The sequence below is a fragment of the Urocitellus parryii genome, chromosome 8 (assembly GCF_045843805.1).
Source record: "Urocitellus parryii isolate mUroPar1 chromosome 8, mUroPar1.hap1, whole genome shotgun sequence".
NCBI lineage: Eukaryota > Metazoa > Chordata > Mammalia > Rodentia > Sciuridae > Urocitellus > Urocitellus parryii.
This window is the reverse complement of record NC_135538.1, coordinates 8,648,815-8,672,514: the sequence shown is the minus strand read 5'-3', so window position 1 is coordinate 8,672,514 and position 23,700 is coordinate 8,648,815. Positions and strand designations below refer to the sequence as shown.

Below are 23,700 nucleotides of genomic sequence, written 5' to 3'. Positions count from 1 at the left end.
CCTGGTTCTATGCTGAGTTTGGCAGAGGTCACAGCAGGGGCCAGGAAGAGATGCTTCGGCATCTACAGAGGCTAGCCCACACTGACCCAGGAGTCCTGAGCCCTCTCTGATACTATGGGGGCTACTGCTTCTTCTGGTGGGATGGGCTAGGCACGTGGATCCCTCTCAGGACACTTCTCCGGCCCCCGGGTGAAAGATTTCAGGACCACCTCTTCTCTGGGCACTTCTCTCACTCTGGAGAAATTACTTGTGACCAGAGAAGCCATCTCTGTAGGCAGGGTATTGTCCTCGGCAGGGTCAGGACAATGTGGCACCCACAGCCTGGAGAGCCACCCTGTGGCATTGGGCCGAGTCTGCTCAGGGCTCCCCTGTCTCCAGTTCCTGCAGCTGACCTTGGCATGGAAAGGTAGCCTGGAACCTCACTGCCCCGGGTAGACTTGCTGGGGAGGGATGCTATTTTATTTACTTTTTTCAAATTCAGGTTTTATTATGTCTGTCCTGTTGTTCCCATGGGCCTGTTTTCTCAGGCACATCTACCTCTGGTTTTTCTGGGGAGGCAGAGTTTTCTCCCCAGCCTGGGAGAGGAGGGGGTGGCAGGACAAGTCCCTGCTGATGGGGGATGACCAGTCCACCAGGGACGTGCCCAATCCATCCCTGGGCTCTCATGGGCTGGAGAGGCTTTGCAGAGGTGGTGGAGGACATCTAGAGTCAGAGCTGAGGCAGCCAGAGGAGGGAGGAAGGTTCTGAGAGAAATTGTCTCAAGCTCTGCCTTTGCACCCCCAGAACGAGAAATATGAAGACAGCATTCCTCAGAATAATGGAGAACTTGCTGTTCGGGCCAAACTGGTTCTCCCTGTAGGGCCCAGAAAGTCCCAGGAAGCTCTAGAAGGTAGGTGGCCAGCCCCTTGAGCACTCCTCTGTCACTGTCCCCAAAGCCTGGAAGGCGTCATGCTGAGAGGTGGGTAAAAGGCTTTCTAGCATTTCCTACCCACTGCACAGTGACACCCACATGTCCCAGAGCCTGAGAGGCAGAAGCACCCTGGGAAGGTGTTCCCTGGAACCTGTGGCCTACAGGAGACATGGGTGACCAAAGCAGGCAAGGCCTTCAGTGTCCACTTTCACTGTCCCCAAGGCATCCCTCCCAACAGGTAGACTGGACAGGGTCTGGTGAAACCATGTCCCCTCTAGAAGAGGGTACACCTGACAACATGTGTCATGAGTTAGGAGTTTTGACTTTAGGAGCCAAGAGCAATTGTCAGGTGCTGGTACCTGCAGGTCTCAGAGGGGCAACTGCTGCCCATGAGTGATGTGGATCAAGGACAGGTCCTGCAGGGCCTTTAGGAGGTTGAACTTGTGAGGCCCTGAGGGTGGGCAAAGTAGATAGGGATGATGCATATTTCCATTGAGTAGTGACTATTTGGTGGGAAGAAGAGCCTCTGAGCTCATGACGCCACCAGCAGACCAGTGGCAGGCACCCTAAGGTCACCTCTAACTCCCTGAAATGGGTTTGGGGCTCCCAGTTTCCCCAAACCTACTGGCAACAGCCAAACTAAAACCTTCCACATCTCTCCCTAGAAGATGTACTTTCAGAGCTTTGCCTCGCTGGGGTTCAGCATCCTGTCCCTGTGCAGACCACTCAGCGTGTGGCCAGGGCTAGCAGAGCCTTCTGGGGGAAATGTGCCTCTTCCTGCCTGCTCTTTCAGGCCTGGAGTCTATAACACTCCTCTTACTGAGCTCAGTTTGGGGGTGGTAGGACTGTAATGCCTCTGGAGAAGTGGGTTTGACAGTGGGAACTGGCTTTCTTCCAGGGACAGATCAGCCATCACTTAATGGTCAACTCTGTTTGGTAGTGCTGGGCGCCAAGAACTTACCTGTGCGATCGGATGGTACCTTAAACTCATTTGTTAAAGGGTAGGTATTCGATGCAACCAAATACTGTTTACTGGTTATCTAGAATATGAACAGTATGTTCCTAGAACCTGGAGGAAACATCAGAGATGTAAGCCATTTTAAAGTCTTCTTACTTTAACTTTCCTATAGCAAACACGAAGGGCCCGGATTTCCACAAATCCAGGGGATGTGGGCAAGCTGAGACCTATTTGGGATAGTACATTTTGACCTGAAAACCAAATCTTGTCAGTTCTTGTTATATCAGAAAATCAGTTTCGATTGAAATCTTAAGTATGAGAAGAAAGAAGTGTGTTCAGCAGATACTTCCTTGGTTTAACACCGCCTCTTGGATTAACTGTCGCTTGGGTGACTTTCCACACTTCACTTAGTCACTGCAGGTGCGCTGGTGCCTCTAAAAGCAAAGCAAACACCACTGAATGTTTGAAATGCTAAATCCCCAGTCACAGACAGGGTGGAAACATGAAGGCCTCCTTGTCCAGACAGAACCGAGCCTGGGTCCTGATCTTATTACTTCCGTGCATGTCCTTGGGCAAGTTAGGTAGCCTTTCTGAATGTGTTTTGCTGACAACAGTATACAATGAGTCACATGGTCCCTGGGCGGCACTTCTAATAAGCCCTGCCTTCGAAGGGCTGTAAGGAGATTACGGTGAGGGCCATGTGGCCTCAGAATTCCAATTTACCCTTAATACCTGACACGGAATCCAGCTGAAAAAGAAACTTGGAAAATCCTAGTGAGGTCGTGCGGCCAGGTCCTGTGATTCCCACGCTCACTGGGTCAGTGCTCAGGCTGGAAGCAGCGCGTGCGGTGTAGGCTGCCGTGAGGCCCCAGCGTCCCGATCGCAGCATCTTGTTTCTCTCCTTAGCTGTCTCACTCTGCCAGACCAACAAAAGCTGCGACTGAGGTCCCCGGTGCTGAAGAAGCAAGCTCACCCCCAGTGGAAACACTCCTTCGTGTTCAATGGCGTCAGCAGGTCTCAGCTGAGGCAGTCGATTCTGGAACTGACTGTCTGGGACCAGGCCATCTTTGGAATGAGCGACCGCTTGCTGGGGGGAGCCAGACTTGGCTCAAGTAAGTCTGCCTGATTCCCCATGGGCCCAGACTGTCTCCCAGTGCTTTGTTATGTCCTTAGCGAGTGTCCTACGTGGGTACCACGAAGAGAGAAAATACTTACACAATGGCAGCGATTTAACTGGCTGTAGGTTGCACTGCCTACCTGCCAAAAATAGAAATTCCTAAGTCTAGGCCTAACTCTACCACGGAGTGATAATACAGCCAAGTATTTTGACAATTTAAATCAGATTTAGATCTGCTAAAGAAACTAAGTTATGGGCCTCAAAACAGGCCAGGCACAGTATTTGCTTTTGTTTCTATTGTCAATCATAAGAGGATTATTTTCTTAAAGGAAAACATCTTAACCCAAACAAATGGCAATTCAGAAAGTGCTTCATTGAGAGTGAGACAAACAGGGACACTATTCAGTCTTGCTCACAGGGGTGCTGCTGGCACTGTGCTTGTGGGCAGCCCTTGTCTGGGAGGATTCTGGGCCCCACCCCACCTGCAGGTTGCCAGCAGCGCCCTCCACACAGTGCCAACCCCAAACGCCTGCACACAGCTCTAACAACATTCAGCTGAGAACTACAGATAAGTAAGAATGAGTTTTCTAAGGGACGCTGTCCAAAGCACAGCTCTCCTCTAGGGAACCCCTTCCGTCAACAGATCCAGCCCCTGCCATACACAGTCCCCGTATCAGGATATTGATTCCTCACAGTGAAGAATCAGCCACCAAACCAGAACCGTCTCTCCCCTAAGACCCTGGAAAGGAACTGGAGGTCAGGGCCTCTGCTCCAAGGCTGCAGCACATCCTGCACTCACATGTCATTGGGGGAGTCTCAAACCAGCAGTGGTTGGCATTTTCATAGTCTCCAGTTGATGCCCCAAACCCACTTTTCTTGATGGGCCTTGTTTTTAAAAAGCTGAGGAGGATGAATGGCGTGCTCATCAACCATTAATAACGTGTCTGTCTCATGTCAGAGGAGGATACAGCTGGTGCAGACTCATGTGCACAATCAAGGCTGCAATGGCAGAAGGTTCTCTCCAGCCCCAACTTATGGACGGACATGACGCTCATCCTGCACTGAAGTGAAGGCCTCGGAGCTCCAGGCTATGCTGGATGTGCCGAAGCCTGGAGCCTGCAGAAGCCACGGGCTGGCCGTGGATGGACGGGCCCTCTGGACTGTGCAGCCTCCCCTGGTTGTTCTGTTATGTCCCTCACTGTCTTGTGTACTTAACAGAGCAGTTATCCATGTTACCTAAGTCTCAGATGGGTTCCTAGCTGTTCTCTGAGAGGTGGAAAACGGCCATATTTCAATAAATGTTTGGCAGTTACCTTCTCAGAGCTTGGCAAATAGTGAAAAAAATCACAGCTTTTCTGCACATTTCAGAGGAAAAACGAGCCTGGGGAGTACCCGACGCTCCCTCCCCTCCTGTGGCAGAGCAGGTCAGCCGGCCACAGGGACTGCCAGGTCCAACTTCTGAGGGGCCCACAGGGCTTGGGGCTCCCACACGGCACAGCTACTGGATGGTGTGGACCCAGGCGAGTCCCTGGAGCTCCTCCCACCCACGCATGAGCAGACCACTCTGTGCACACGCCTTGGACAACTTTTATTTTGTGTCTGCAGGGTGGAATTTGTTGGCATGAGACAACCAAAAAGGACAACCCGCACAGAAGGGCCCAGTGAGCCCAGCCAACAGCTCGTGAAAGCCACTGTGTCGATAGGTTTTGGAGGACATGGCAGAGAATAGAAATTGATCAGAAAGAGGTTCTCATGATGACAGAGTCCCTTCATGGCTGGAGTCTGAACCATCTTAGAAAATTGAAGTGTGCAGTTATGGGCACAAAGAACTCTAAGACATTTTTACACTGCAATTACAGCAGGTAATCAGTTTCATTACTGCCCTCACGTCACATCAGTTCCAGGGCCGTGGTTACATGGTTTTTTTTAATATGTAATTATTTTATTCTGTAAAAGGTAACAAAATATACAGAACAAAACTTTCCCTTTTTAAAACTAATGTTACAAACCCATATTATCACATATATAAATACTATATTCTATAGCTGATCATTAATTAAGAATATAAGTCCAACAGTGTATTCTAACTGTTAAGCAAAAAAAAAAAAAAAAAAAAAAAAAAACAAAACAAACTTTACCGGAGAGTCCTCCTGTACCGTTCATTCTGAATGACCACTGCAGATTTTTGCCAGCAGAACTGACTGTCTGGAGAAAGGAAATCACTGTGTGGAGAGTGCTTTAGACTCAATTTTCAAAGTAATTGTTACCCCTCAACACAAATATACAGAGATGGACCCTTCACAGAAATCAAGAACTAATCAATTTTGAGTTCATTTCAAAAACAGAGAAAGTATGGCACAGATGTAAGCCACGGTGTGGTTTTCTTTAATGATACTGCACCTTGGATCACACAGGCCAGCATGAAGTTTGTCACTCAGACTTTACAGGAATCTTTCCTTAATTCCATCAGTCCTGCTTCAAGCATAAGACAGGAAGTGATTCGATAATTCTCATAAAAATCAGGCCTGTTTGGCACTAGCATACAATTGGGAAGAACAAACCAGAGAGGCTTCTGCTGGTTCCTGACCCCGAGGGCTTTTGCTGGGTAACCGCTCTTTTTATAAGGGACCTGGAACATGTTGAGGGATTCTAGATTCAGAGTACTAAAGAGCCAAGTGTGACATGTCTGCCCGGGACCCTCAGGCCCAGCCTTTACATGGCCTCAAACTCGTCGATCCGCTGCTTCGTGTTGCCCTGCCGGATCTGCCGCAGGGTCTTGTACTTGTCCCGGCCCTGCCGCATGTTCTCGTTGTGGATGATGTCGTTGTGGGTCCTCTTGTTCTCATCTCTGGCCTGGGACAACTCGTTGCTCAGAGTCTGCAACGTGAAGCGGCAGCAGTCAGCACCTGCCCTCCCTGTGACACCACCCAGTGGCTGGGAATGCAGACCCCTCCCTCCCCTGGGAAAGGTGGAGAGGTGGCCGGGTGGTGATGACCCATTTGGTGGCCCGGTTTAAAAGCCACCTGCCCAGGTGAAAGCAAAGCAGGCCCCGCCCCTGCTCACCAGCAGCTGCCGCTGCACGCGCTCGTTCTTCTCCGCCTCCGTGATCCGCTTCTCCTCGTTGCGGTCGTCCAGGATGCCCTCGCTGCAGAGCTCGGCGCTGTAGCCCATGGGCTCCGCGCCCTCCTCCTGCGGGCTCTCCTGCACGTGGTAGCTCACGGGCTCGTACACCGGGGGCGGCGGGGGTGGTGGGGCGGTCATCACCAGGTGCAGCTCCTCCTTGGTCTTCACCAGGTCGTCCTGGGCTTCTTTGGCCTTTGGAAAGCAAATAAATAGGTGGGAGCTTCTCCCCCAGGTCCCTGTGCGGGCACTACTTTAAGAAGCAGGAGTGGTCTCCTCGTGGGGAGCACAAGAATTCCGACCCCCCTCCTGGGAGCTAAAACAGTACAGCCCCAGCACGGCTCCGCAGAAGTGGGCTGCTCTCCCTGTCGTCATCGCTTCCACGGCACAGGCGACACCCACGAGCCAGAGGCTGAGTGTTTCTTTTTCTTTTTTTTAAAATATTTGTCAGTGGTAGTTGGACACAATACCTTTATTTTGTTTGTTTATTTTATGGTGCTGAGGATCAAACCCAGGACCTCACATGTGCCAGGCAAGTGCTCTACTGCTCAGCCCCAGCCCCAGCCCCAGCCCGACATTTCTTAAAGAACCCTTCCTTGTTCTCTATATGACCCTATTATACACCTACTGTGTATATGTATTCGGAAACAGCAAGTCTTCCACATCCCACACACAACACTCTGGTGTGAATTACTGCTCTCCTTGTGGGCTCACATGTATTGACACCTTCCTACCATTACCCCGAATCCACCCAACATCTTCACAGGACATATGCCCAGCCCTGCCTCCAAGTGCTTCCTGGGGGTGAGCTCAGTCTGCCCTGTTCTGTCACCAGCTTTTCTCACTTAATACTTTATTCATTTATTTTTTAAAAATAATATTATTTTTCAGTTTTCAGCAGACACAACATCTTTGTTTGTATGTGGTGCTGAGGATCAAACCCAGGCCGCACGCATGCCAGGTGGGCGCACTACCGCTTGAGCCACATCCCCAGCCCTCTCACTTAATACTTTATAATGGCCACCTTCTCCCAAAACCTAACAAGTCGTCTGTGTGTAGCAGGTGGAAAACACGCGGGGCACCCAGGGAGGCACTAGTTACAAGTGACCCAGGAGGGCGGTCCTAGAGACAAACAGGTGGGAGGATGAAGGGAAAGGGGCCTCCCAAAGCTTGGTGGTAAGTCCATGACATGAACCACACCTAGACCCTGTGCTGTCCTGGAGGGCACAGAGGACCACAGGTGGAGGACAGGCTCTGCAAGGTCTCATGATTGCAATTAGAGCTCATCAAACCTGTGCAAGGTCCATAGTGAGGCTCAGAGGGGAGGCCATCCCCGCTTCCTGGCCAGGTGGCCACGCCGCTGAGCCTGGGCTCCCGCTCTGGTTTGGAGACCTCTGAGGTCCTTTTCACAAACTCTCCAATATATTCCAGGAGGTTTTATTTCTGTCACAGGGGCCCAAATAATTGGATTTAAAACTAGTTCCTGATCAGGGGTGTCTGATCGTGGTGAGCAGCTCAGAGGCGGGGCAGTGGTGGAGAGGACTAGCGGGTTGATCCAGCAGCTGCACACACTGGTGTACAGGCCGAGCCCGCTCCTGTGGATCTCTGCTTCAGCAGCACAGCAGGTGCTGGCCAAGGATGCAAAATGTCCCAGGAGCTTCTAATGCGACCCAGGGGTCAAGCTGGACTCTCCTAACCCACTGCGGGCCACAACAGGCAGGATTCCGAGGCACAGACTCACCCGGTGCTGCCACTCCTCAACCTCGTCCTCCTTGCGCCTCCGCGCCTCCTCCAGGAGGGCGATCTTGGCAGTGTACTCGGCGAGCTCCGCAGCCTGGAAGGGAAGGTGGAGCCAAGCGGCTTCTGAAATCCTCTGAGTGTCCTCTTGCCGACATTTACATGTGTTGGTGAAAGGCCTCTGCGGTGACACACTGCATCCCTCCAGCTCCCCGGGGTCAGCAGGGCTCATCCGAGCTGACCTGTGTCTGTGTGGGACTCCAGACACCCAATGTCCACTTCCCTGACTGGGCACAGATGACAGCAAGTCCCTAGCCCCCTCCCGGGCGGCTGCTACACGCCTCTGGTATAGATCCGATTACGGCCCCAGAGAAGAGTCACTACAAGGCAGGTGTCGCTTTTTCGATCCCCAGAAGCAGCCCCTCTATAATTCAGCATCTTGAAACCCAGGCAATCCCTACCAGCTGCTCCTGGCTCTTTATCTGATCGGCCGCCTGTCTCTCCAGCTCCTCCTTGGCCCTGAGCGCAGCCACGCGGTCAGCCTCCAGTCGCTCAGCCTCCTCCTGGGCTCGCTTCCTTTCGTCCTCCAGCTGGAGGGCTCTCTGGATCTGGTCATTGAGTTCTGCAGGGAATACGAAGCCAGAGCCGTTCCAACCCCAGGCCAGGGACCAGAGTCCTACTCTCCATTCCCACCCAGGGTGGGTGGAGGGAGATCTGGGTGGAAGCCATTCCCAGGACCATGGGCCCGGGATGAGTCACAGGTGGCCAGCTGTCCCCTGGGAGGTCTCAGGCTCACTCCATCATGTTTCCACACAACTTCCTCAGACAGTTAGGAACCACTGCCGAGAGGTCAGACACCAGCCCGGCTGGGTCCGACCCTTGCACTCTGCGGCACCACGATCCTCAGTCTCACTGCCTTGGCACTTGCTGTAACAGCCAATTCCCCGCCCGTCTTTCTAGGCTGCCAGCGAACACAGCCATCTCCCTGCCACACCAAGAGCCCTCCGGGGCAGGGCTGGTCAGGAGCATGGGGGACTATCACAGCCAAGCTGTGCTCTGAGCCACCGGGGCTGTGCTGAGGGCTCTGGCCTTCACAGGTGGCCTTGGTGGAGCCAAGAGGCTGGGAGCAGTGCAGCATGGCTCTGCCATGCCCAGGTTCCCACCATGGGCTGACAGTGTCCTCATCTCGAGGGACTCTGGGAAAATTAAAACAACCAGCACAGGAGGGAACCAAGTGGGTCGTTTCTCTGCTCAGGCTGTTTTGGGGTACCATGTTAAACTGAGACACTCTGGAAGGCTCCCCCAGCTGTGTGCGGGGACCCTGCCTGCCTCTGCGGGGACAGCCAGCCTGGGCAGTCAGGGCGCCAGCCGACCTTTCTCGGCCCTCCTGGTCTTCTGCTCATAGTCCTGCAGGCGCAGCATCAGCTCCTCCTTCTCCCGCAGCATCTGCTCCTTCTCCCGCTCAACCGTCTCCCTCCTCTTCTTCTCAGTTTCCAACTGCTGCCTGGTGGAGGGAGGGAGCAGGCACAGGAGCGTTAGGCCCGGCAGGCCCAGGCGGGTGAATGAGGCGGGCTTCCCATGCAGCTGCCAGCTGCTGTCTCGGGCACCGAGAGAAGGGGCCCTCAGCGCTAATGCTGGCTGGCACTGCCCAGGCCTGCACCAGGTTGTGCCACCAGGCTCTGCCGGCCACGGAGGGCATGGCCAAGTGGGGGTCACCCGACAGGCACCATGTCCTGGCAGGCCAGCTGTGGAGCCATGGTCCCTGCCCCAAGATGCCGCTCACCGCTCCAACTGCTTCTGGTGCTTCTCCTCCCGCGCCTGCGCCTTCATCTGCTGCACCTCGATGGTGTCCGGCTTCCTGCGGCGCATGTACAGCTCGTGGTTCCCCATGCAGAGCTGCAGGATCCGCTTGTTGATTCTCAGCCGGGGGGCATAGAACACGAAGTCCTGCAAGACAGACGGACAACGCGACTCAGGGATGCTCTGGTGGCACCCACCAGCCACGCTTCATGAAGTCGTGGAACCTTCTCTAAAAGGACAAACATGACAGAAAGTAGGGGCCAGAAATGTACATTCCCAGTGCCAGGAACAAGTTCTCTGAAACAAGTAGAGGAGTGTGTCCGGGTGCGCCTGGGTACGCGTGTCTGCACACACACTGAACTCCCAGCCTGGGCAGCTACTCCAAGGAGAGGCCACTGCCATCTGTGCCCCACCTCTGGTGTCTGTCCTCTCCAGTCCCACAGCTGCCGTCACCATGCACCCTTACCCTTTCTTGCCTGGACGGCCTCAACGTTCCCCGAGTTTCCTGTATCCTCTGCTACAGCCTTTGCCTCCCATTCTGTGAGCATGTGCGCCAGTCGCCACACTGCCCTCCTCCAGGTTTCTAAGCATGCACATGCCCCAGCCTCGCAGCACAACCCCCACAGGCAGCTGGGTGCATCTTTCATACCCGAGAGCCTCCTTCTGATCGCAGTCTCATCATCAATTCCAACCCAAGAAGCCTGACTCTGCCGCTGTGCCTGCCCTACTGGGTGCAGGGGGCTCCCACAACATGCCATCACGTCACCCACTGACTCATCCCGGATCCTGCTCCTGTTAGACCATCCACTCCCAGGAGCAGGGCTGGTGTTCACTCTGCCCCCCCCCCCACCCCCCAAGACCAAACCAGCACTCATGTTCCCTGGGGGTCAGCAAGCTCTGCTGCGGGGCAGCTGCCTGACGCACATAGCCATGCCCGAGCCCCACAACCTGAGCAGGCTACTGCATCCCCCAGCCTCAGCGTCAACACGAAATGGGGAGGATAGGCCCAACGAACTGCCACGAAAACCCAACCACTGTACAAGGGGACTTAGAATAGCATGTGGCACAATGAAAGTGGCTGACCCGCCAAGCGACCACTCTCCAATGCTCGGTGCCTCACATACCTGCTACCCTGCCAGGCTCCAGAGAGAGGGACAGAGGCCATCCCGGTTCCCGCTATGACTAAGGGGCCAGAGGAGGACAGAGTTTGGAAACTCTTACAGTAAGTATTTCAAATGCTCCGTCAGCATCCTCGGAGCCACAGGTCCCTGGCATTCAGATCCTGACCATCTGGAACAGGGGAAGGGGTTGAAACCAAGCAGCATGACACGCCCCACAGTGACATCAGAGGCCTACGGAGCAAGCTGGACCAGCCAAGCAACACCCGAGAAGAGCTCAGTTAGCTCCTCGGTCCCTGGCTCCAGAAAACCTGGATGAGAGGCAGAGGCCAAGCCCCAGAGCCCCTGGACTTCCTGGGTGGGGCTCCCCAGGGTTTCACACACTTGTTATTAAGTCATCGGGTTTCCCAGGGAGGAGTCCAGAGCTGGGAGAAGCAGGAATTTTTATTACCCACCTATCTCTTATTACACAAGAGAAAACAACCCTGCCTTATGGCTTCCGAGGCACACTGCCCAAACAGATTCCTACTGAGACTCAGAAATATTTGCAAAGAAATGCAGCAACAGCCACCCTTCAGAAAAAAATCCACTGAAAGGATTCAAGGTCAGAGCTGCAGGTGAACCTGAGAACTCTCCCACTGGCCTTGGAGAAAGGTTCTGGAGCTGCTGGAACACACTCGGGCGTCTGCTGCCCAGCGGGTGGAGGGAGCGGGTGACAGGGAAGTCCCACTGCCTTTGAAGGAAGCCAGTTGCTGACTTCCAGTGAAAAATAAAAACCACACTTTAAGGTTTCTCAGTCCAAGCCCCTGGACCCTGCCTCCTGATGCGAAACCACAGCAGACTAGACCTGGCAGGCTTTCTCAACTGGCAGAGGGCTCACACCCTAAAAACGGAAACAGGCATGAGTGTGCCTGGAAAAAAAGGGATACAAGACCTTCTGGATCCGACCAGGGAAAGGTGGTGGGGATAGAAGCCTTGACAGGACTTCCTGAAACTCTGCCAAGAGGCTAGTCTCCACTCTCTGGTGTGGCCTCAAGACCTGGCATGGGCAGGGGCGGGCACCTGGTCAGTGGGGCTCCTGACAGCACCAAGTGCAAGGCTGGGTGGGCATTTTTTTCTTTTTTTGGTACTGGAGCTTGACCCCAGGGGTGCTTAACCACTGAGCCACATCCCTAGCCCTTTTCATTCTGAGACAGGTCTCACTAAGTTACTTAGGGCCTCGCTAAGTTTCTGGGATGGGCCTCAAACTTGCAGTCCTCCTGCCTCGCCTCCTGAGCTGCTGGAATTACAGGTGTGCACCTCACCTGGCCTGGGTGGGTATCCTTTGCCACTCCAAGAGCTGTTCACAGTGCCCGAGAGCTGCAGGACAAGAGGCCCTGCTCCGGAGGAAGTGTGGATATCTCCCCTCACAGGCCACGGGCAGGCCGAGCGCGGCAGGTCTGCAGGCCCTACCTGAGCCCAAGCTCTGCCCCACTGCAACTTGGCAGAAGGGAGAAGTTGGCTTATAGAAAGGAGCTGCCTGGTCCCCAAGGGCAGGCTTTGTGAGTTCCCTGCAGAAAATGCCGGGGTGAGGTCACACTAGATGAGGCCTGAGCCTCCCTGACCTTTGAGGTTTCTGCTCTCTTTTATGTAAAGGTTGAAATTTGAAAATTTGGCTTTGTTTTGCCCAAAGTGAAAGACTAAGGATAGGCAGTCCCAGTGAGGTCTCCCCACCTGACCTGCCCTCCCCTCCACTCCATCTCCATCTGCAGAGCTGTGTGACTTTTCCTCGTAGCTGCAGCTTATGATCTCCACCAGAAAGCCCAGCATCTGCCTGGCTTTACTCCTCTCTGCCCTGGAACCTGGCTTCCCTGATGGCCTGGGCACCTGGCGCAGAGAGGCTGCAGCAACAGGCCTTTCCCTTCTTTGTAACTGAGGCTTCACTGAGGGCAATTCTGTACTGAATCTACGTCGCCAACTAAGCCAGATGCAAAGTTGTCCCCTCTGCTTGGTGTTTCATAACTATGTAATGTTCTTCAGCTTTTCAAAGGCTAAGCTTAGACCAAATTAAAAATGCACACACACCACACACACACACACACACACACACACACACACACACACACACACGTGCGCGCGTGAAACACTGGAACCATCTAGCCTATTAAGAGCTTCTGCCCTGTCAGCTGAATTTCTAAATACCATGTTCTGGAAATCAGAAGTTCCCCACGGGGTAGGCAGCAATCTTCTGTGAAACTTCACAATTTTCTTGCTCTTCTACCTAAGCCAATCTCACAGCTAACATGGGTACCCTCTGACCCTCAGCTGGCAAGGTTGCATGTTAGTGTGAACCGTTACCATGGAGCCTGACAGTCTGTATTAAATACTGGTTTAATTTTAAAGAACTGCAAAGCTACCTATGGAGCGAGAGTCAAGAGTTTACAAACAGCAGGAAACATTTCAATAAGGAAGAAAATACTTTCACAATGTCAAGACCTGCTGATTTTAAATTACACTCGACTAAGTCCTACGTGGGGAACAGTAATTTGACAGTAGCACGACGTGGAGAATTCCAAGCGGCTTGCCACTGCTAAGTGATGCCATTCCTGAGAAGCTCGGCAGACGTCCCAGGCCTGGACCAGGACCCACGCCCACCTCTAAGCATAAAACTGACCAGGGAACAACAAGGACACGAGAACACAAAGTCCTGTCCAACCCATAATTTTGGTAAAATTCAGAGCAGGCTCTAAGGAGGGTAACAAATTTCTTCAAGTGGCTTTTTCTTTTTTTTAAGAATCAGATTTCTGATTAGCACATAAAATCTTTATCCTTATCCCCATATCCTGGTGAACAGCAATGCTTTGGGTATGTTTGGGATTTTAACTTGGGGACTCCAGGGGAGCTCTGAAAGCCACAATCTGGCCGTTCAGATGGCAGTCACCACCTGCCCTTGAGCCGTACTGGGGAGAAGCCGATGAGATCCCCCTCCCTGACGTCCACACCCAGTCTGCAGCCACTCTCTGTGGCAACACAGACATTTCACAAGCCAGGCGTGCCCAGACAGAAACCCAAGTTTGGGGGAAGTTTTCATCATTTATCAAAAGTTCACAATTCAGAACTGCCCTGTTCTCTGTAAGGAACAAAGAGAGTGAGAAAACTTAGGGGTTACAGGCGTCTAGCGTTTGGCAGACACCTTGTCTACACAGTAACCTCCAGCTGCAGTGGACAGCACTCAGCCCAGGATCCTGGCCCTCGGTGACAGGGCATTCTGAGCATCACTGCTCCTTGGCACACAGAGACATCTGGGTATTCCCGAGAACTCATTTTAGCTGTCAGAATGACAAGCAGCAACCGGTGCACAATTCATGTGAACTTACAGGTGCTTTCTTGTCGATGGGCTTAATGACAAACTTCTTGTCATTGAAAGAGATGTTCCTGATTTCACTCCAGGGGAAGCCAATCTTTGGCGTCAACCTGAGGTTAAAAACAGAAGAGGCAGATGGTTAGAGGGCTGTGTCTGTGGGTGCCTGGACTAGGAGAGGCTGGCCATCTAGTTTTGAAGTCTGTAAGTTGGGTTTTAGAAAGTACAAAGCTGGTTATACCTCCATTTCTTTTAGTTTATCTCAGTTTTGGCATCAGAGTGGATCCACTCCCCAGGGCTGTGGGTCCTACCCAGGCCTCGCGGGCCTTTGTTTGACCTTCTCCCTCCCCACACCTCTCCTTCAGTCTGCTGGTGACTGATTCCCAGTGGACATTCCCACTGTCCACTGCGTCCACTCCACCCTATACTCGGCCACCAGAGCCACCTGAGTCGAACTTTCAGCAAATGGTCCCTGGGCGGCCTCCCTCCTCCTCCCACCCAGGCCGGCTGCCTCCCTCCCCTCAGGGGCCTCTGCCCCTCATCGCAGTCTCTCGGCCACACAGATTTTTCCCTTTGCGTCCTGAAGCTACCGAGCTATGGCTTCCCTTTATGAAACCAGCAGGCAGAGGGCCCCTGCTCTCCACACGAGCCTCCCGCAGAGCGCTGCCTGCCGACGGGAACGGGCCTGGTGCGGGGTCTGCCTTGGGTTATCCTCCTAGTGAGACCCGTTCTCCTGGCTGGCCAGCACGGCCCTGTGTCACCTCCAACTCCCAGGATGACCCGAGACTGCACGAAAAGCCCCACAATGTCCCCCACCAACGCCACTCCAATGCTGACCCGAACGCCAGCGTTCTCATGGGCACTCCCAGAAAAGCCCACGGGTCTGAGGCCACAGTGGGCTGCCGCTTGCCTCCCACCCCGCCCCCACTCAACAGTCACAGAAAACGCCATTCTGGAAGGACAAGCCCAAGCCACCAAACGCTGCAATCAAACCCTGTCCCTTCCCAAAGTCCAACTTTCAGCAGAAATAGCCGGAGGTGGGGGTGGGGTGGGGGTGGTTCCTTGCTTGCCAAGAGGTTTCAGCAAGACTGATGGTGACACAGGCCCCACTGTGACAACGTGAGCCAGGGCAAGGCAGCAGGTGGCCTCCGAGGACTGCAAGAGGCTCCGAGCTTGACGGGCAGTTTCGTGGGCACAGCAGTGGGGTGCGCCTGCTGAGCAAGGCAGGACACGGGCCACTGCTTTGCCCCTGGTTCACCCGCCACGGCCTCCTGAGACACATCCCTGCCACGGCCGTCTCGGAAGCTCGCACGGCTGGCTAAGAGGTCTCAGCACGCAGACACGCAGGGAGCTTGTTCTGTTGTTTTATCGTTGCGGGTGGGATACAGAATTTTTCGAGGTGTGATTTCGTCTGCAGAGGAACTTGAGTTATGGCCTGGCCTTGCCACCGTCTTCAGCCACATCCGCCTTATGTGGAAAGGACACCAGGTGGCAGCTGCTGCCCTGCAGCCCTTTCCCCAGACCTAAGTGCAACATGCGGTGGCTGAGCAGAGCGCCAGGTGGCTGCTGCCCGCGCCACAGCCATAGGCCAGGCCACTCCCCAGCTCCTGGGACTCCGGCAGGCCAGCTCCGGTCTCTGGCTCCCATCTTTACACAGCTCTCAAAACAGCTTCTCGTCCTCAAAGACTTGAGTGGCAAGAGCTTGAGAGGCATCTGTCCTTCCAGGGATGGCTCCCTGGGCCTCCCGACTCTGCTTTCTGCCGTGTCTAGAAAGTTGGTCCTTTTAAGACTCTGGAACCTCATATAACAACCCCCAGCCACTCATGAGCATAACTACTGTGTCAAGACGAGGGCTCGACGTGAAAGTTATGACTCACTTTTGAGTTGAGGAACTTCCTTTAATTCCCAACCACAGTTGGAAAATGAAAACCTACAAGGACTTCTTTTTCCTCTTTCTTAAGAGATCATATAAAGAACAGGGACATGGTCCCCAGAAGACTGCGATGGGATTTATATCTTGAGTGTCCCTGCTGGGAAACACATTCAAAAAAAAAAAAAGGTGGGATTCCCCCAAAACAGCTTAGAGGCTTTTGGAGCAATGGCCGTTTCCAGGGCTGGAGCATGAATATACGGGATGAGCGTGTGATGAGCATGGAGCACCTTGGGCCAGGAGGTCAGAAAGCGCGAAGAGAACAATGAGGTCACAGGGAAAGGAACAGGCACCAACTCCAAGGGGCTCCCACAGTCCAAACCTCAAGCTATTTGAGCAATGAAATAAATACTACTACCAAGAGATCAAACAAAAGATTAAAATAAGTACCCGTGAGTTCATATTAATAGAAATAACTAAGTAAAGGGCGAAGAGAAACTAGCTTCTCAGAATTCAGACTAATAGATATAAAAAGGTACTTGTTAAGAATTATTGTTTCTCAAACACCACAATAATAATTATTTGATAGAAGTCTCACAGATGGATGCTGGAATAGACAACTATTTACGTAGTTTCACAGTATCTTCCTATAACGCACTTGTCAGTTACGAAGACCAGAACAGAATCCACAGTGGAGAGACCTAGGGGATACCTCCGTGCCATGATCCCGGTCAGCACCAGGACACAGGAGGCCCTGCAAGGCAGCGCAGCACTTTGTGGGGTTCTCCCCAGAAGTGCAAGCCTCAAATTTAACTGAGCAAACATCAGACAAATCCAAGTTGAGGGACTTGATAAACCATCAGTGTCCAGGACTCTTCGAAAATATCATGGCCACGAGGAAGACCACAGACCCTGTCCTAGATCAAAGTAGACTAGGAGACAAGACGATGAAATGTTGGTGTGATGCAGCACAGGGTCCTGGGGCAGAAAACAACATTAGTCTAACAAAAGACTGGGATGGAAACAAGGTTTGGATCTAATGAGATTTAAATCACATCAACTTCCTGATTTTGGAACTGGAGACTATGGTTGCATATAATGTTGATATTTTGAGAAGGCTGGGTGAAGGGTATATGGGAATTCTCTGCTACTTTTTGAGCTTTTAAAAAGTATAAAATGATTTTTAAAGATGAAAAAATAGTTAAAATTTTAAATTCAAAATCTGCAGCCGAGAGTGATGATATTCTATGCCTTGACAGAGTTTTGAATTTTACTGGCATGTTTATTTGTCAAAACTCAGCAAATGAGCACTGAAAACTACACTGTACTTAAATTTTACATCAAAATATATCAAGCTCTAGCAAGTGATCTGCACTTTCATTTTGGGGAAAGGGCGCAGATGCTGTGATTTACTTTGAGATGTGTCAACAGGAGGCCAGAGGGGTGGCTACATATGGTGATGTGGAATCGGAGAGATGTGAGAGTTAAAGGCACAGACACTGCTTGCTCCTTTAGCCCCCAACGTGTCCCAAGCCCTGCAGTGCCCACCCTCTCCTGGAGGGGCTGGAGCCTGGAACCCAGCCAGTCTCAGAAACTCCCACCAACAGGTCCTCTCATGCACCAGGAAGGTTGGAGTGGAATGACACTGAGGGGGACATGCTTTCAAATGTCCAAAGAATTTGGCAAAAGGATCAGTTTCCTTCGGTTTCTGTGTCTGGTCTGAGTGCTGAATTCCAGCCCAGCTCCACCGGACAGCCTGTCTCTAAGTGGACATGCCTATCCAGGAACGGGTTTCCTACTTTCCCCTCTTGTGCAGAGTTAAGGGTTTAAAGGAAAGGGGAGGAGACAAATGCTTCCAGTCCCGGGTTCCCAATCAATGGCCACCTATACCACAAAAAAGAGACCCCAGGAGACACTTTCCCATCTAAGCCAATTTAACACCAAAAAGGATAAAATAAAGATGTATTTGTTCATTTGCAGAATGCACTAAATCTTTTACAGCTCCATTTACACACTCAATCTATCAGATTTCTCCCTAAACAATGTATCAAAAATATCTAATCTCGCTGTGAGTCCTAGTGATAAAGAGGGCAGCTCAAACCCAGCAGCCAGAGCGCTCAGTGGTCCTCAAACTTGGGTAGCCACAGCCCGCTCCCGCCACTAACCACACTGTGGACATCTGTTAGAATGAAGAAGCTGGGGCTGATTAATTGGCTAAATACCTATTAAGTGCTTTTCTTTGAAAAAGAAATAGACAACTATTTACGTAGTTTCACAGTATCTTCCTGTAACACACTTGTCAGTTACAAAGACCAAGACAGAATCCACAGTGGAGAGACCTAGGGGACACCTCCGTGCCATGATCCTGGTCAGCACCAGGTCAGGAGGAGAAGGTAGGGGACGAAGGTGTCCAACATCCAGCCCTGACTTTGGGGAAAGAGGCCCACTAGAGATGCCACTGTGCTGCTGAGCTGGGTGGGGGGCAAGAGCAGGACTGAGGCGGCACAAAGCTCCGACTCTACCTGGGAGAAATGAGCATTTCCGCGGGTTGGGCCAGTCACAAGCGGACATCAGCAAGTCCCTGCCTATGTCTGTCTCTTGCAGCTTGAAAAACCTGTCTGGACAGCCCTGGCCATGGCTCTGTTACAAAATCTAGCCATTCAAGGAACAAGTTCAAAGGCAGAGGCAGTTTCCCACGAGGACTCGAGGTTCTCTCTGGCTCTGTGCACGGCTGGTTGCAGCTGCGCTAACTGAGCCTGGCCTCGGCTCAGGAAGGACCGCGGCCTGGCTCCCAGATTCCTTTACTCCTCTGTCCTCGTTTCTCTAACCACACTGTAGCCCGCGCGCCCGGGAGCCAGCCACCAGCCTCAGTAGCTCTCCTCTGGGTTCCTGGGTTGTGATGAAGGCCGTCCATCTCTGTGGGTGCCAGTCCTCCCAGGGGACAGAGGCTGCCTTCACCCGGGCGCAGGCCCTGCTAGTGACATACACCTGTGCTCTGGCTGTGGCAGGAATACCCAGGGCTGGACCAGCGATCGACCAGGTGCGTGTCATCTGTCCAAGGCAGTGCCCCTGCCCTCCCCTCAGCAACTCCAGAGAGAAGGTTCTGGGGGATGTGAGGTCTGAGAACAGGACAGGGGTGAGCCACAGTGAGAGGCAAGGACAGCGTCACCTATAGAGACAGCCTGCGCCTGGGTGGGAACCGAGACGTGTGTCGCAAGACCCCAGCACACCCTGGGTCTGTGGGCCGTTCTGCTCCCCACACAGGCCATGGGCATGGAGACCCTGGAGCACCGCTGCCGGACCCTGCTCAGCCAGAGCTGCAGCTGCCTTCCAGTCCCTGAGCCCGGTGCCACCACAGGGTCTGCTAAAGAGCTGTTCAGAGGAAGGAGGCTCCGGGGACACTCAGAGCAGGGACCAGGAGCCCCTCTCTGGTCTCCCAAGGGATTTCCTTCCATTCCTTAAATCCAGGAAGCTTCTGGACAGAAGCACCTAGAACCTCGGCTTGTTCTCTGAGCTCAGGGAACCACTCGCCCCACTGAAGTCTGATGCTTTCCCGCATGTGCCAAAGCAGGGACCAGGAGCACCCGCAGCAACAGGAGGCCTTCTCCCTGCGCCGGGCAGCTCTCCTTACGCTGCTCTGCTCTCGCAGACTTTGGGACTCTGCTCGATAGACAATGAAAGTCCTGTGAAACAATCAGACTCCTTCTGCAGGCGGAGAGGATCCAGCTCACGTCTGCACACACACAGGCTGTTGTTGACAGAATTCTCCAGAGTCTGATGACAGTATGAAGTAGATCAGCTCACATCTTAAGCCAGGGTCCACCCAGGCCAGGGAGCAGGGGAGAAGCCTGGGGTGTGCCGGGACCTTGCAAGGAGCTGGAGGGCGAGTCTTCCTGCAGCTGCCACTGTCTCGCAGCAGGAAGAGACAGGCCCCCAGCCTCCCTGACACCTGTGCTGCTGGCAGACCACACAGGAGAGTGGTGGATGTGCACCTCTGGGCTGACCTTAGAAGGCCAAGCGCTGTCCAAAAGGCTTTAAAGCTTCACACTCCGGGGCAAGTGCTGAACGACTACTTCACAATTAACCCCCACAGAACCGCCATTTCCCGCCTGCTTCCAGGCCCCCCACCCCCGCCAGCTAAAGGCTTCACAAACTTCAACTCACTTATCATCTTTCTCATAAATATTTAGTCCAAGGGCATCGACTCCAAGCCAGAGGTCTGTTCCTTTCTTGTTTTTGATCTCGAAGTAGTTGATTCCGTACATTTCCAGGTCCTGTGCGATCTTCAGGTACTCCAGCATGGCACTGTCCCTAATGGAAGGCAAACAGACACCATCGATGGCGCTCTCCACATCCCAGTTAAACCCCCACCAATCTTTCAGAACTGAGGCCTGTCAGGCAGGATGGGCTGACAACTGTGGGCAGAGCACAGGCCGGCAAGGCCCGGGCAGCTTGGAAGAAGCGCCTGACAGGGTCCCTGCTGTCCTGGACGCTGACCACGACACACTCCACACTGGAAAAACTGACTCTTGCTTGCTTCCAGGGAAGAGGGATTTTTCTTCTCGATTCTACTGCTAGACAAAATCCTTACCCTTTTCTGGGTGCACACAGAGCTCTGGGGGGCCCCTGCCCTCCTAGCAGCCACTGCTGCAGGCTTTGAGTCGATTTCCCCAACAAAAGACTCTTGGGCCAGACAGAAACTTTGGAACACAACACCTGTGGGGCTGCGACAATGACAGAACTGCTGTCGGACCTGAGTGCAGGGCTCGGACAGCAGTGCCAGGGCGGGGAATCTGGCCATTTCTTACACTGAACTGCCTTAAAGCCACACCCCCTGCCCCTCCTCACCCTTATCCCACACTTCTCTGCCAGCTGCATTTCTACTTCTCGTTTATGCACACTTCTGAGGACAAAGACCTTATCAACAGAGTCAACAGCACCTCTTCAGCAGAGAGATGAAGCACCATGCTCTCTCTGGTGACGGGTGAGCCATGCTCCCCGTGACTAAGATGAAGTTTTGACAAGTTTTTCTCTACCACAAAGAAAGGGGGAGCTCCTAGGACCTGAAGCCTTATCAAACTGCACTCCCCGGCAAGAACATATGATCTTGATTTAAAAACAAAACAAATCTCCCTCTTCCCCCAGCTGGAGTACTTCACTAGCACCTGGGCTGGGGCTTGGTGAGGCTGACCTCCTTGAGAGCGCTGGCTGCAGTCCCTAAGACAAGCTAGGAAGGCCCAGGCGACCCAGAGATGAGCCGCCAGGCTGGCACTCACTTGAGCATCCCACGGTGTTCTGCGTGCCACACCTGGATCCGGTCCTCCCACTGGTCCCTGGTGAGTTTGTGCTGGTCCATGACTCTGGGTTGCAGGAGGAGGACATACAGTCAAACCCTGACTGTCCTTTCAAACGAAACAATTTGTTTCTGCTTTCTGATGCATGTTATTTTTATCTTTGAGGATTAACCTGAGCATTTTGAATGAGACAAGCTCAGTCCTGGTGGAAAATTTTTAAAAAAGGTATTTTATTTCAAATGACCTTTTCTTCCCAAAGGGGTGATTTTTATGACCAATGGTGACTAAAGACAGGCTTAGCAGAGCCCAGATTATTACATACCAGGAACAGCTAAGCAGGCTGATCATGAGGTGCCTGACTGCAAGGAGGACCCTCAGGAAGAGTCACCTGTCCGATTCCAGGAGGGAGGGGGCTTGCCTTCCCCACTGTGTTCCAGGTATCATCAGGGCCTTCACCTTGATAGAGTCCCCTGCTTCCTCTCACACCACTACTTCCACCTCCGAAGGACAGGTGCCTGCGCTCAAGCGGGCCAGGCCACCCTCTGCTCACCTTTGAGGGATCAACCTCTCCGAGCTGAGGTACCCGGACTTGTGCATCTCTTTGTTATAGTCTCCGAACTTGGCCTGCACGGCGTAGGACCCCAGGAGCACCGCTGTCTCGGGAGGACAGTAGATCTCGTCACTGAGAATTCCCTCCTTCACCTGGAGGAAGAACAGCTTCTGGGTGATGTCCTGGATGAGCTCCTCAGACACGTCCTCGGGGTAGAACTTGGCCCGGAACTTGAACTGGAGGGGGTTCTCCTTCCTGAGCTCCTGGGCAGAGACCTGGAGGACAGAGGCCACATCTCATTACAGACGCAGAAGCCACTTTCCAACATCTTCTTCAGACATTGTCTCATGAACAAGGAAGGACTCAAAAGGGGGCCTCTGGCCAGCGACAGTGTCTGTTCTCAAAGTCAACTTTAGTATGAGAAACAAAGAAGTTCAGTCAGGAGTACCAGCGCACACTCACACGCCACTGGAAACCTACGGAGCTGCCACGCTGCTCCCCCAAACCCTCATTCCTAGGGACGATGCTATCAATTCCAAGGACGTAGACCTGCAATCTTGAAATGTGCCCAGGTGCCAATCTGGCCTGGGACCATGGCACACACCTCCACCCTGGACTTGTTATAGTGACACGGGAGGAGGGACGTCGGGAGAAAGCAGAGTTTTCAAAGAATCTGAAGAAAATACATTTAGCTGATTGTTTCTCTTTAAAATTGTTAGTGGAATTATCCCATCTTTGGAGTTGGCAGATAATCTCTCACAGGTTCAAACAAAGCAATAGCAGGTTCTTACAACAGAGTGGGTGATTCATGGTTTCTAAGATTAACAATCTCACTGGGGGGAAAAAAAACAAAACTGAGGTCAACTAAAAGCTAGGCAATGAACCGCTCATCTTGCTCCAATAAGGGGCACTGAGGAGGAACTCGGGTCTAATTTCTGATCCACATCCCTGTTTACTGGAAGGCTGCAGCCTTTTTGTCTGTAAAAACTTTTACACAAATAGAAAGGAACACAAAAACAAAAGACTTCAAGTGCTCCAGCTTTATTGTCAACGGAGCAGACCAACATCCCGTAACTAGCCTGTAAATAGTTAACCCCGACTTACCTTTTTATCAAGTTTCAACCAGGTAGGAAATCCTTTATTGTCCACATACTGGAGGCCAAAGTACCACACTTCCCGGAGGCCGATGGTCTTAACCACCTGCGAGACAGCAAGCAAGAGGCCTGGTCGTGAGGAACTCCCCTAAACAGGCCACAGTGACCAGCAGTCGTCCACGTGTCCAGTGGTCCCCAAGAAACCAAGGCGCCTGCTTGGTCAAATCCACTGGCAGTACTTTCAAGTGACCAGTTGCCAAGAGTCATTATGCCAAAGCCACGAATGATGTATTTTTAACATAAATCTGACCCGATTAGGAGTTATCTTTAAATTTTTTAGGTGCACACTCTGCCCTTTTGCTCCGCACAGAGCTTCCCGAGTGAACATCACCTGGCTGGGCTGTGGCGAGCACATGCACCGTGGGACCCATGGCCTACCAAAGACAGGTGTGTCCAGGTGTGCTGTCCCCACAGAGGCTGGGGGAGGAGGGGGGGTGACTAGCATTCTTGAGGACTCCAGAAATGTGAAATTCTGATACAACTGAGTTAGGACCCCAACCCTAGGTCACAAAGACTTCATATTTAAAAATTCCCCACAACACGAGGACAAGAAGCCTCCTGAGGAGCGGACAGGGAGAGCCCCAGACTGGTGATTCTCGCGGGTGTCTTGGAAACAAAAGCAGAGGTAGTCGGGTGTGTTGACCACCATCAAAGGAGTCCTGTGGCTCTGGCATATAATTAAATCCCTTGACGTGGTGCTACACCTTTAGGGAAAATGTTACCATTCTTCAG

At 52.7% G+C, this 23,700-nt stretch overlaps 2 protein-coding genes across 4 annotated transcripts in view; one reads left to right on the top strand and one right to left on the bottom strand.

Annotated features, from left to right (window-relative positions):
• Sytl3 (synaptotagmin like 3) overlaps positions 1-4,237 on the top strand; it is a 60,213-nt gene extending 55,976 nt beyond the window's left edge. For 2 of the 3 annotated variants that reach the window (XM_026393850.2, XM_077801976.1), the window contains 4 exons: positions 784-889; positions 1,809-1,911; positions 2,775-2,980; positions 3,944-4,237. In XM_026393850.2, the coding sequence (XP_026249635.2) occupies positions 784-889; positions 1,809-1,911; positions 2,775-2,980; positions 3,944-4,050 (522 nt within the window). In that variant the 3' untranslated portion in view covers positions 4,051-4,237. The remainder of the gene's footprint in view (positions 1-783; positions 890-1,808; positions 1,912-2,774; positions 2,981-3,943) is intronic. The other variant, XM_026393851.2, reaches the window with a different exon arrangement.
• Positions 4,238-5,093: 856 nt separating this feature from the next.
• Ezr (ezrin) overlaps positions 5,094-23,700 on the bottom strand; it is a 46,261-nt gene continuing 27,654 nt past the window's right edge. Inside the window, exons 4-14 of the mRNA XM_026393810.2 lie at positions 22,919-23,014; positions 21,815-22,089; positions 21,247-21,330; positions 20,135-20,281; positions 14,117-14,213; positions 9,626-9,789; positions 9,216-9,346; positions 8,304-8,464; positions 7,847-7,939; positions 6,049-6,300; positions 5,094-5,862 (exon numbers count right to left, since the gene is read on the bottom strand). Of these exons, the coding sequence (XP_026249595.1) occupies positions 5,698-5,862; positions 6,049-6,300; positions 7,847-7,939; positions 8,304-8,464; positions 9,216-9,346; positions 9,626-9,789; positions 14,117-14,213; positions 20,135-20,281; positions 21,247-21,330; positions 21,815-22,089; positions 22,919-23,014 (1,665 nt within the window). The 3' untranslated portion in view covers positions 5,094-5,697. The remainder of the gene's footprint in view (positions 5,863-6,048; positions 6,301-7,846; positions 7,940-8,303; positions 8,465-9,215; positions 9,347-9,625; positions 9,790-14,116; positions 14,214-20,134; positions 20,282-21,246; positions 21,331-21,814; positions 22,090-22,918; positions 23,015-23,700) is intronic.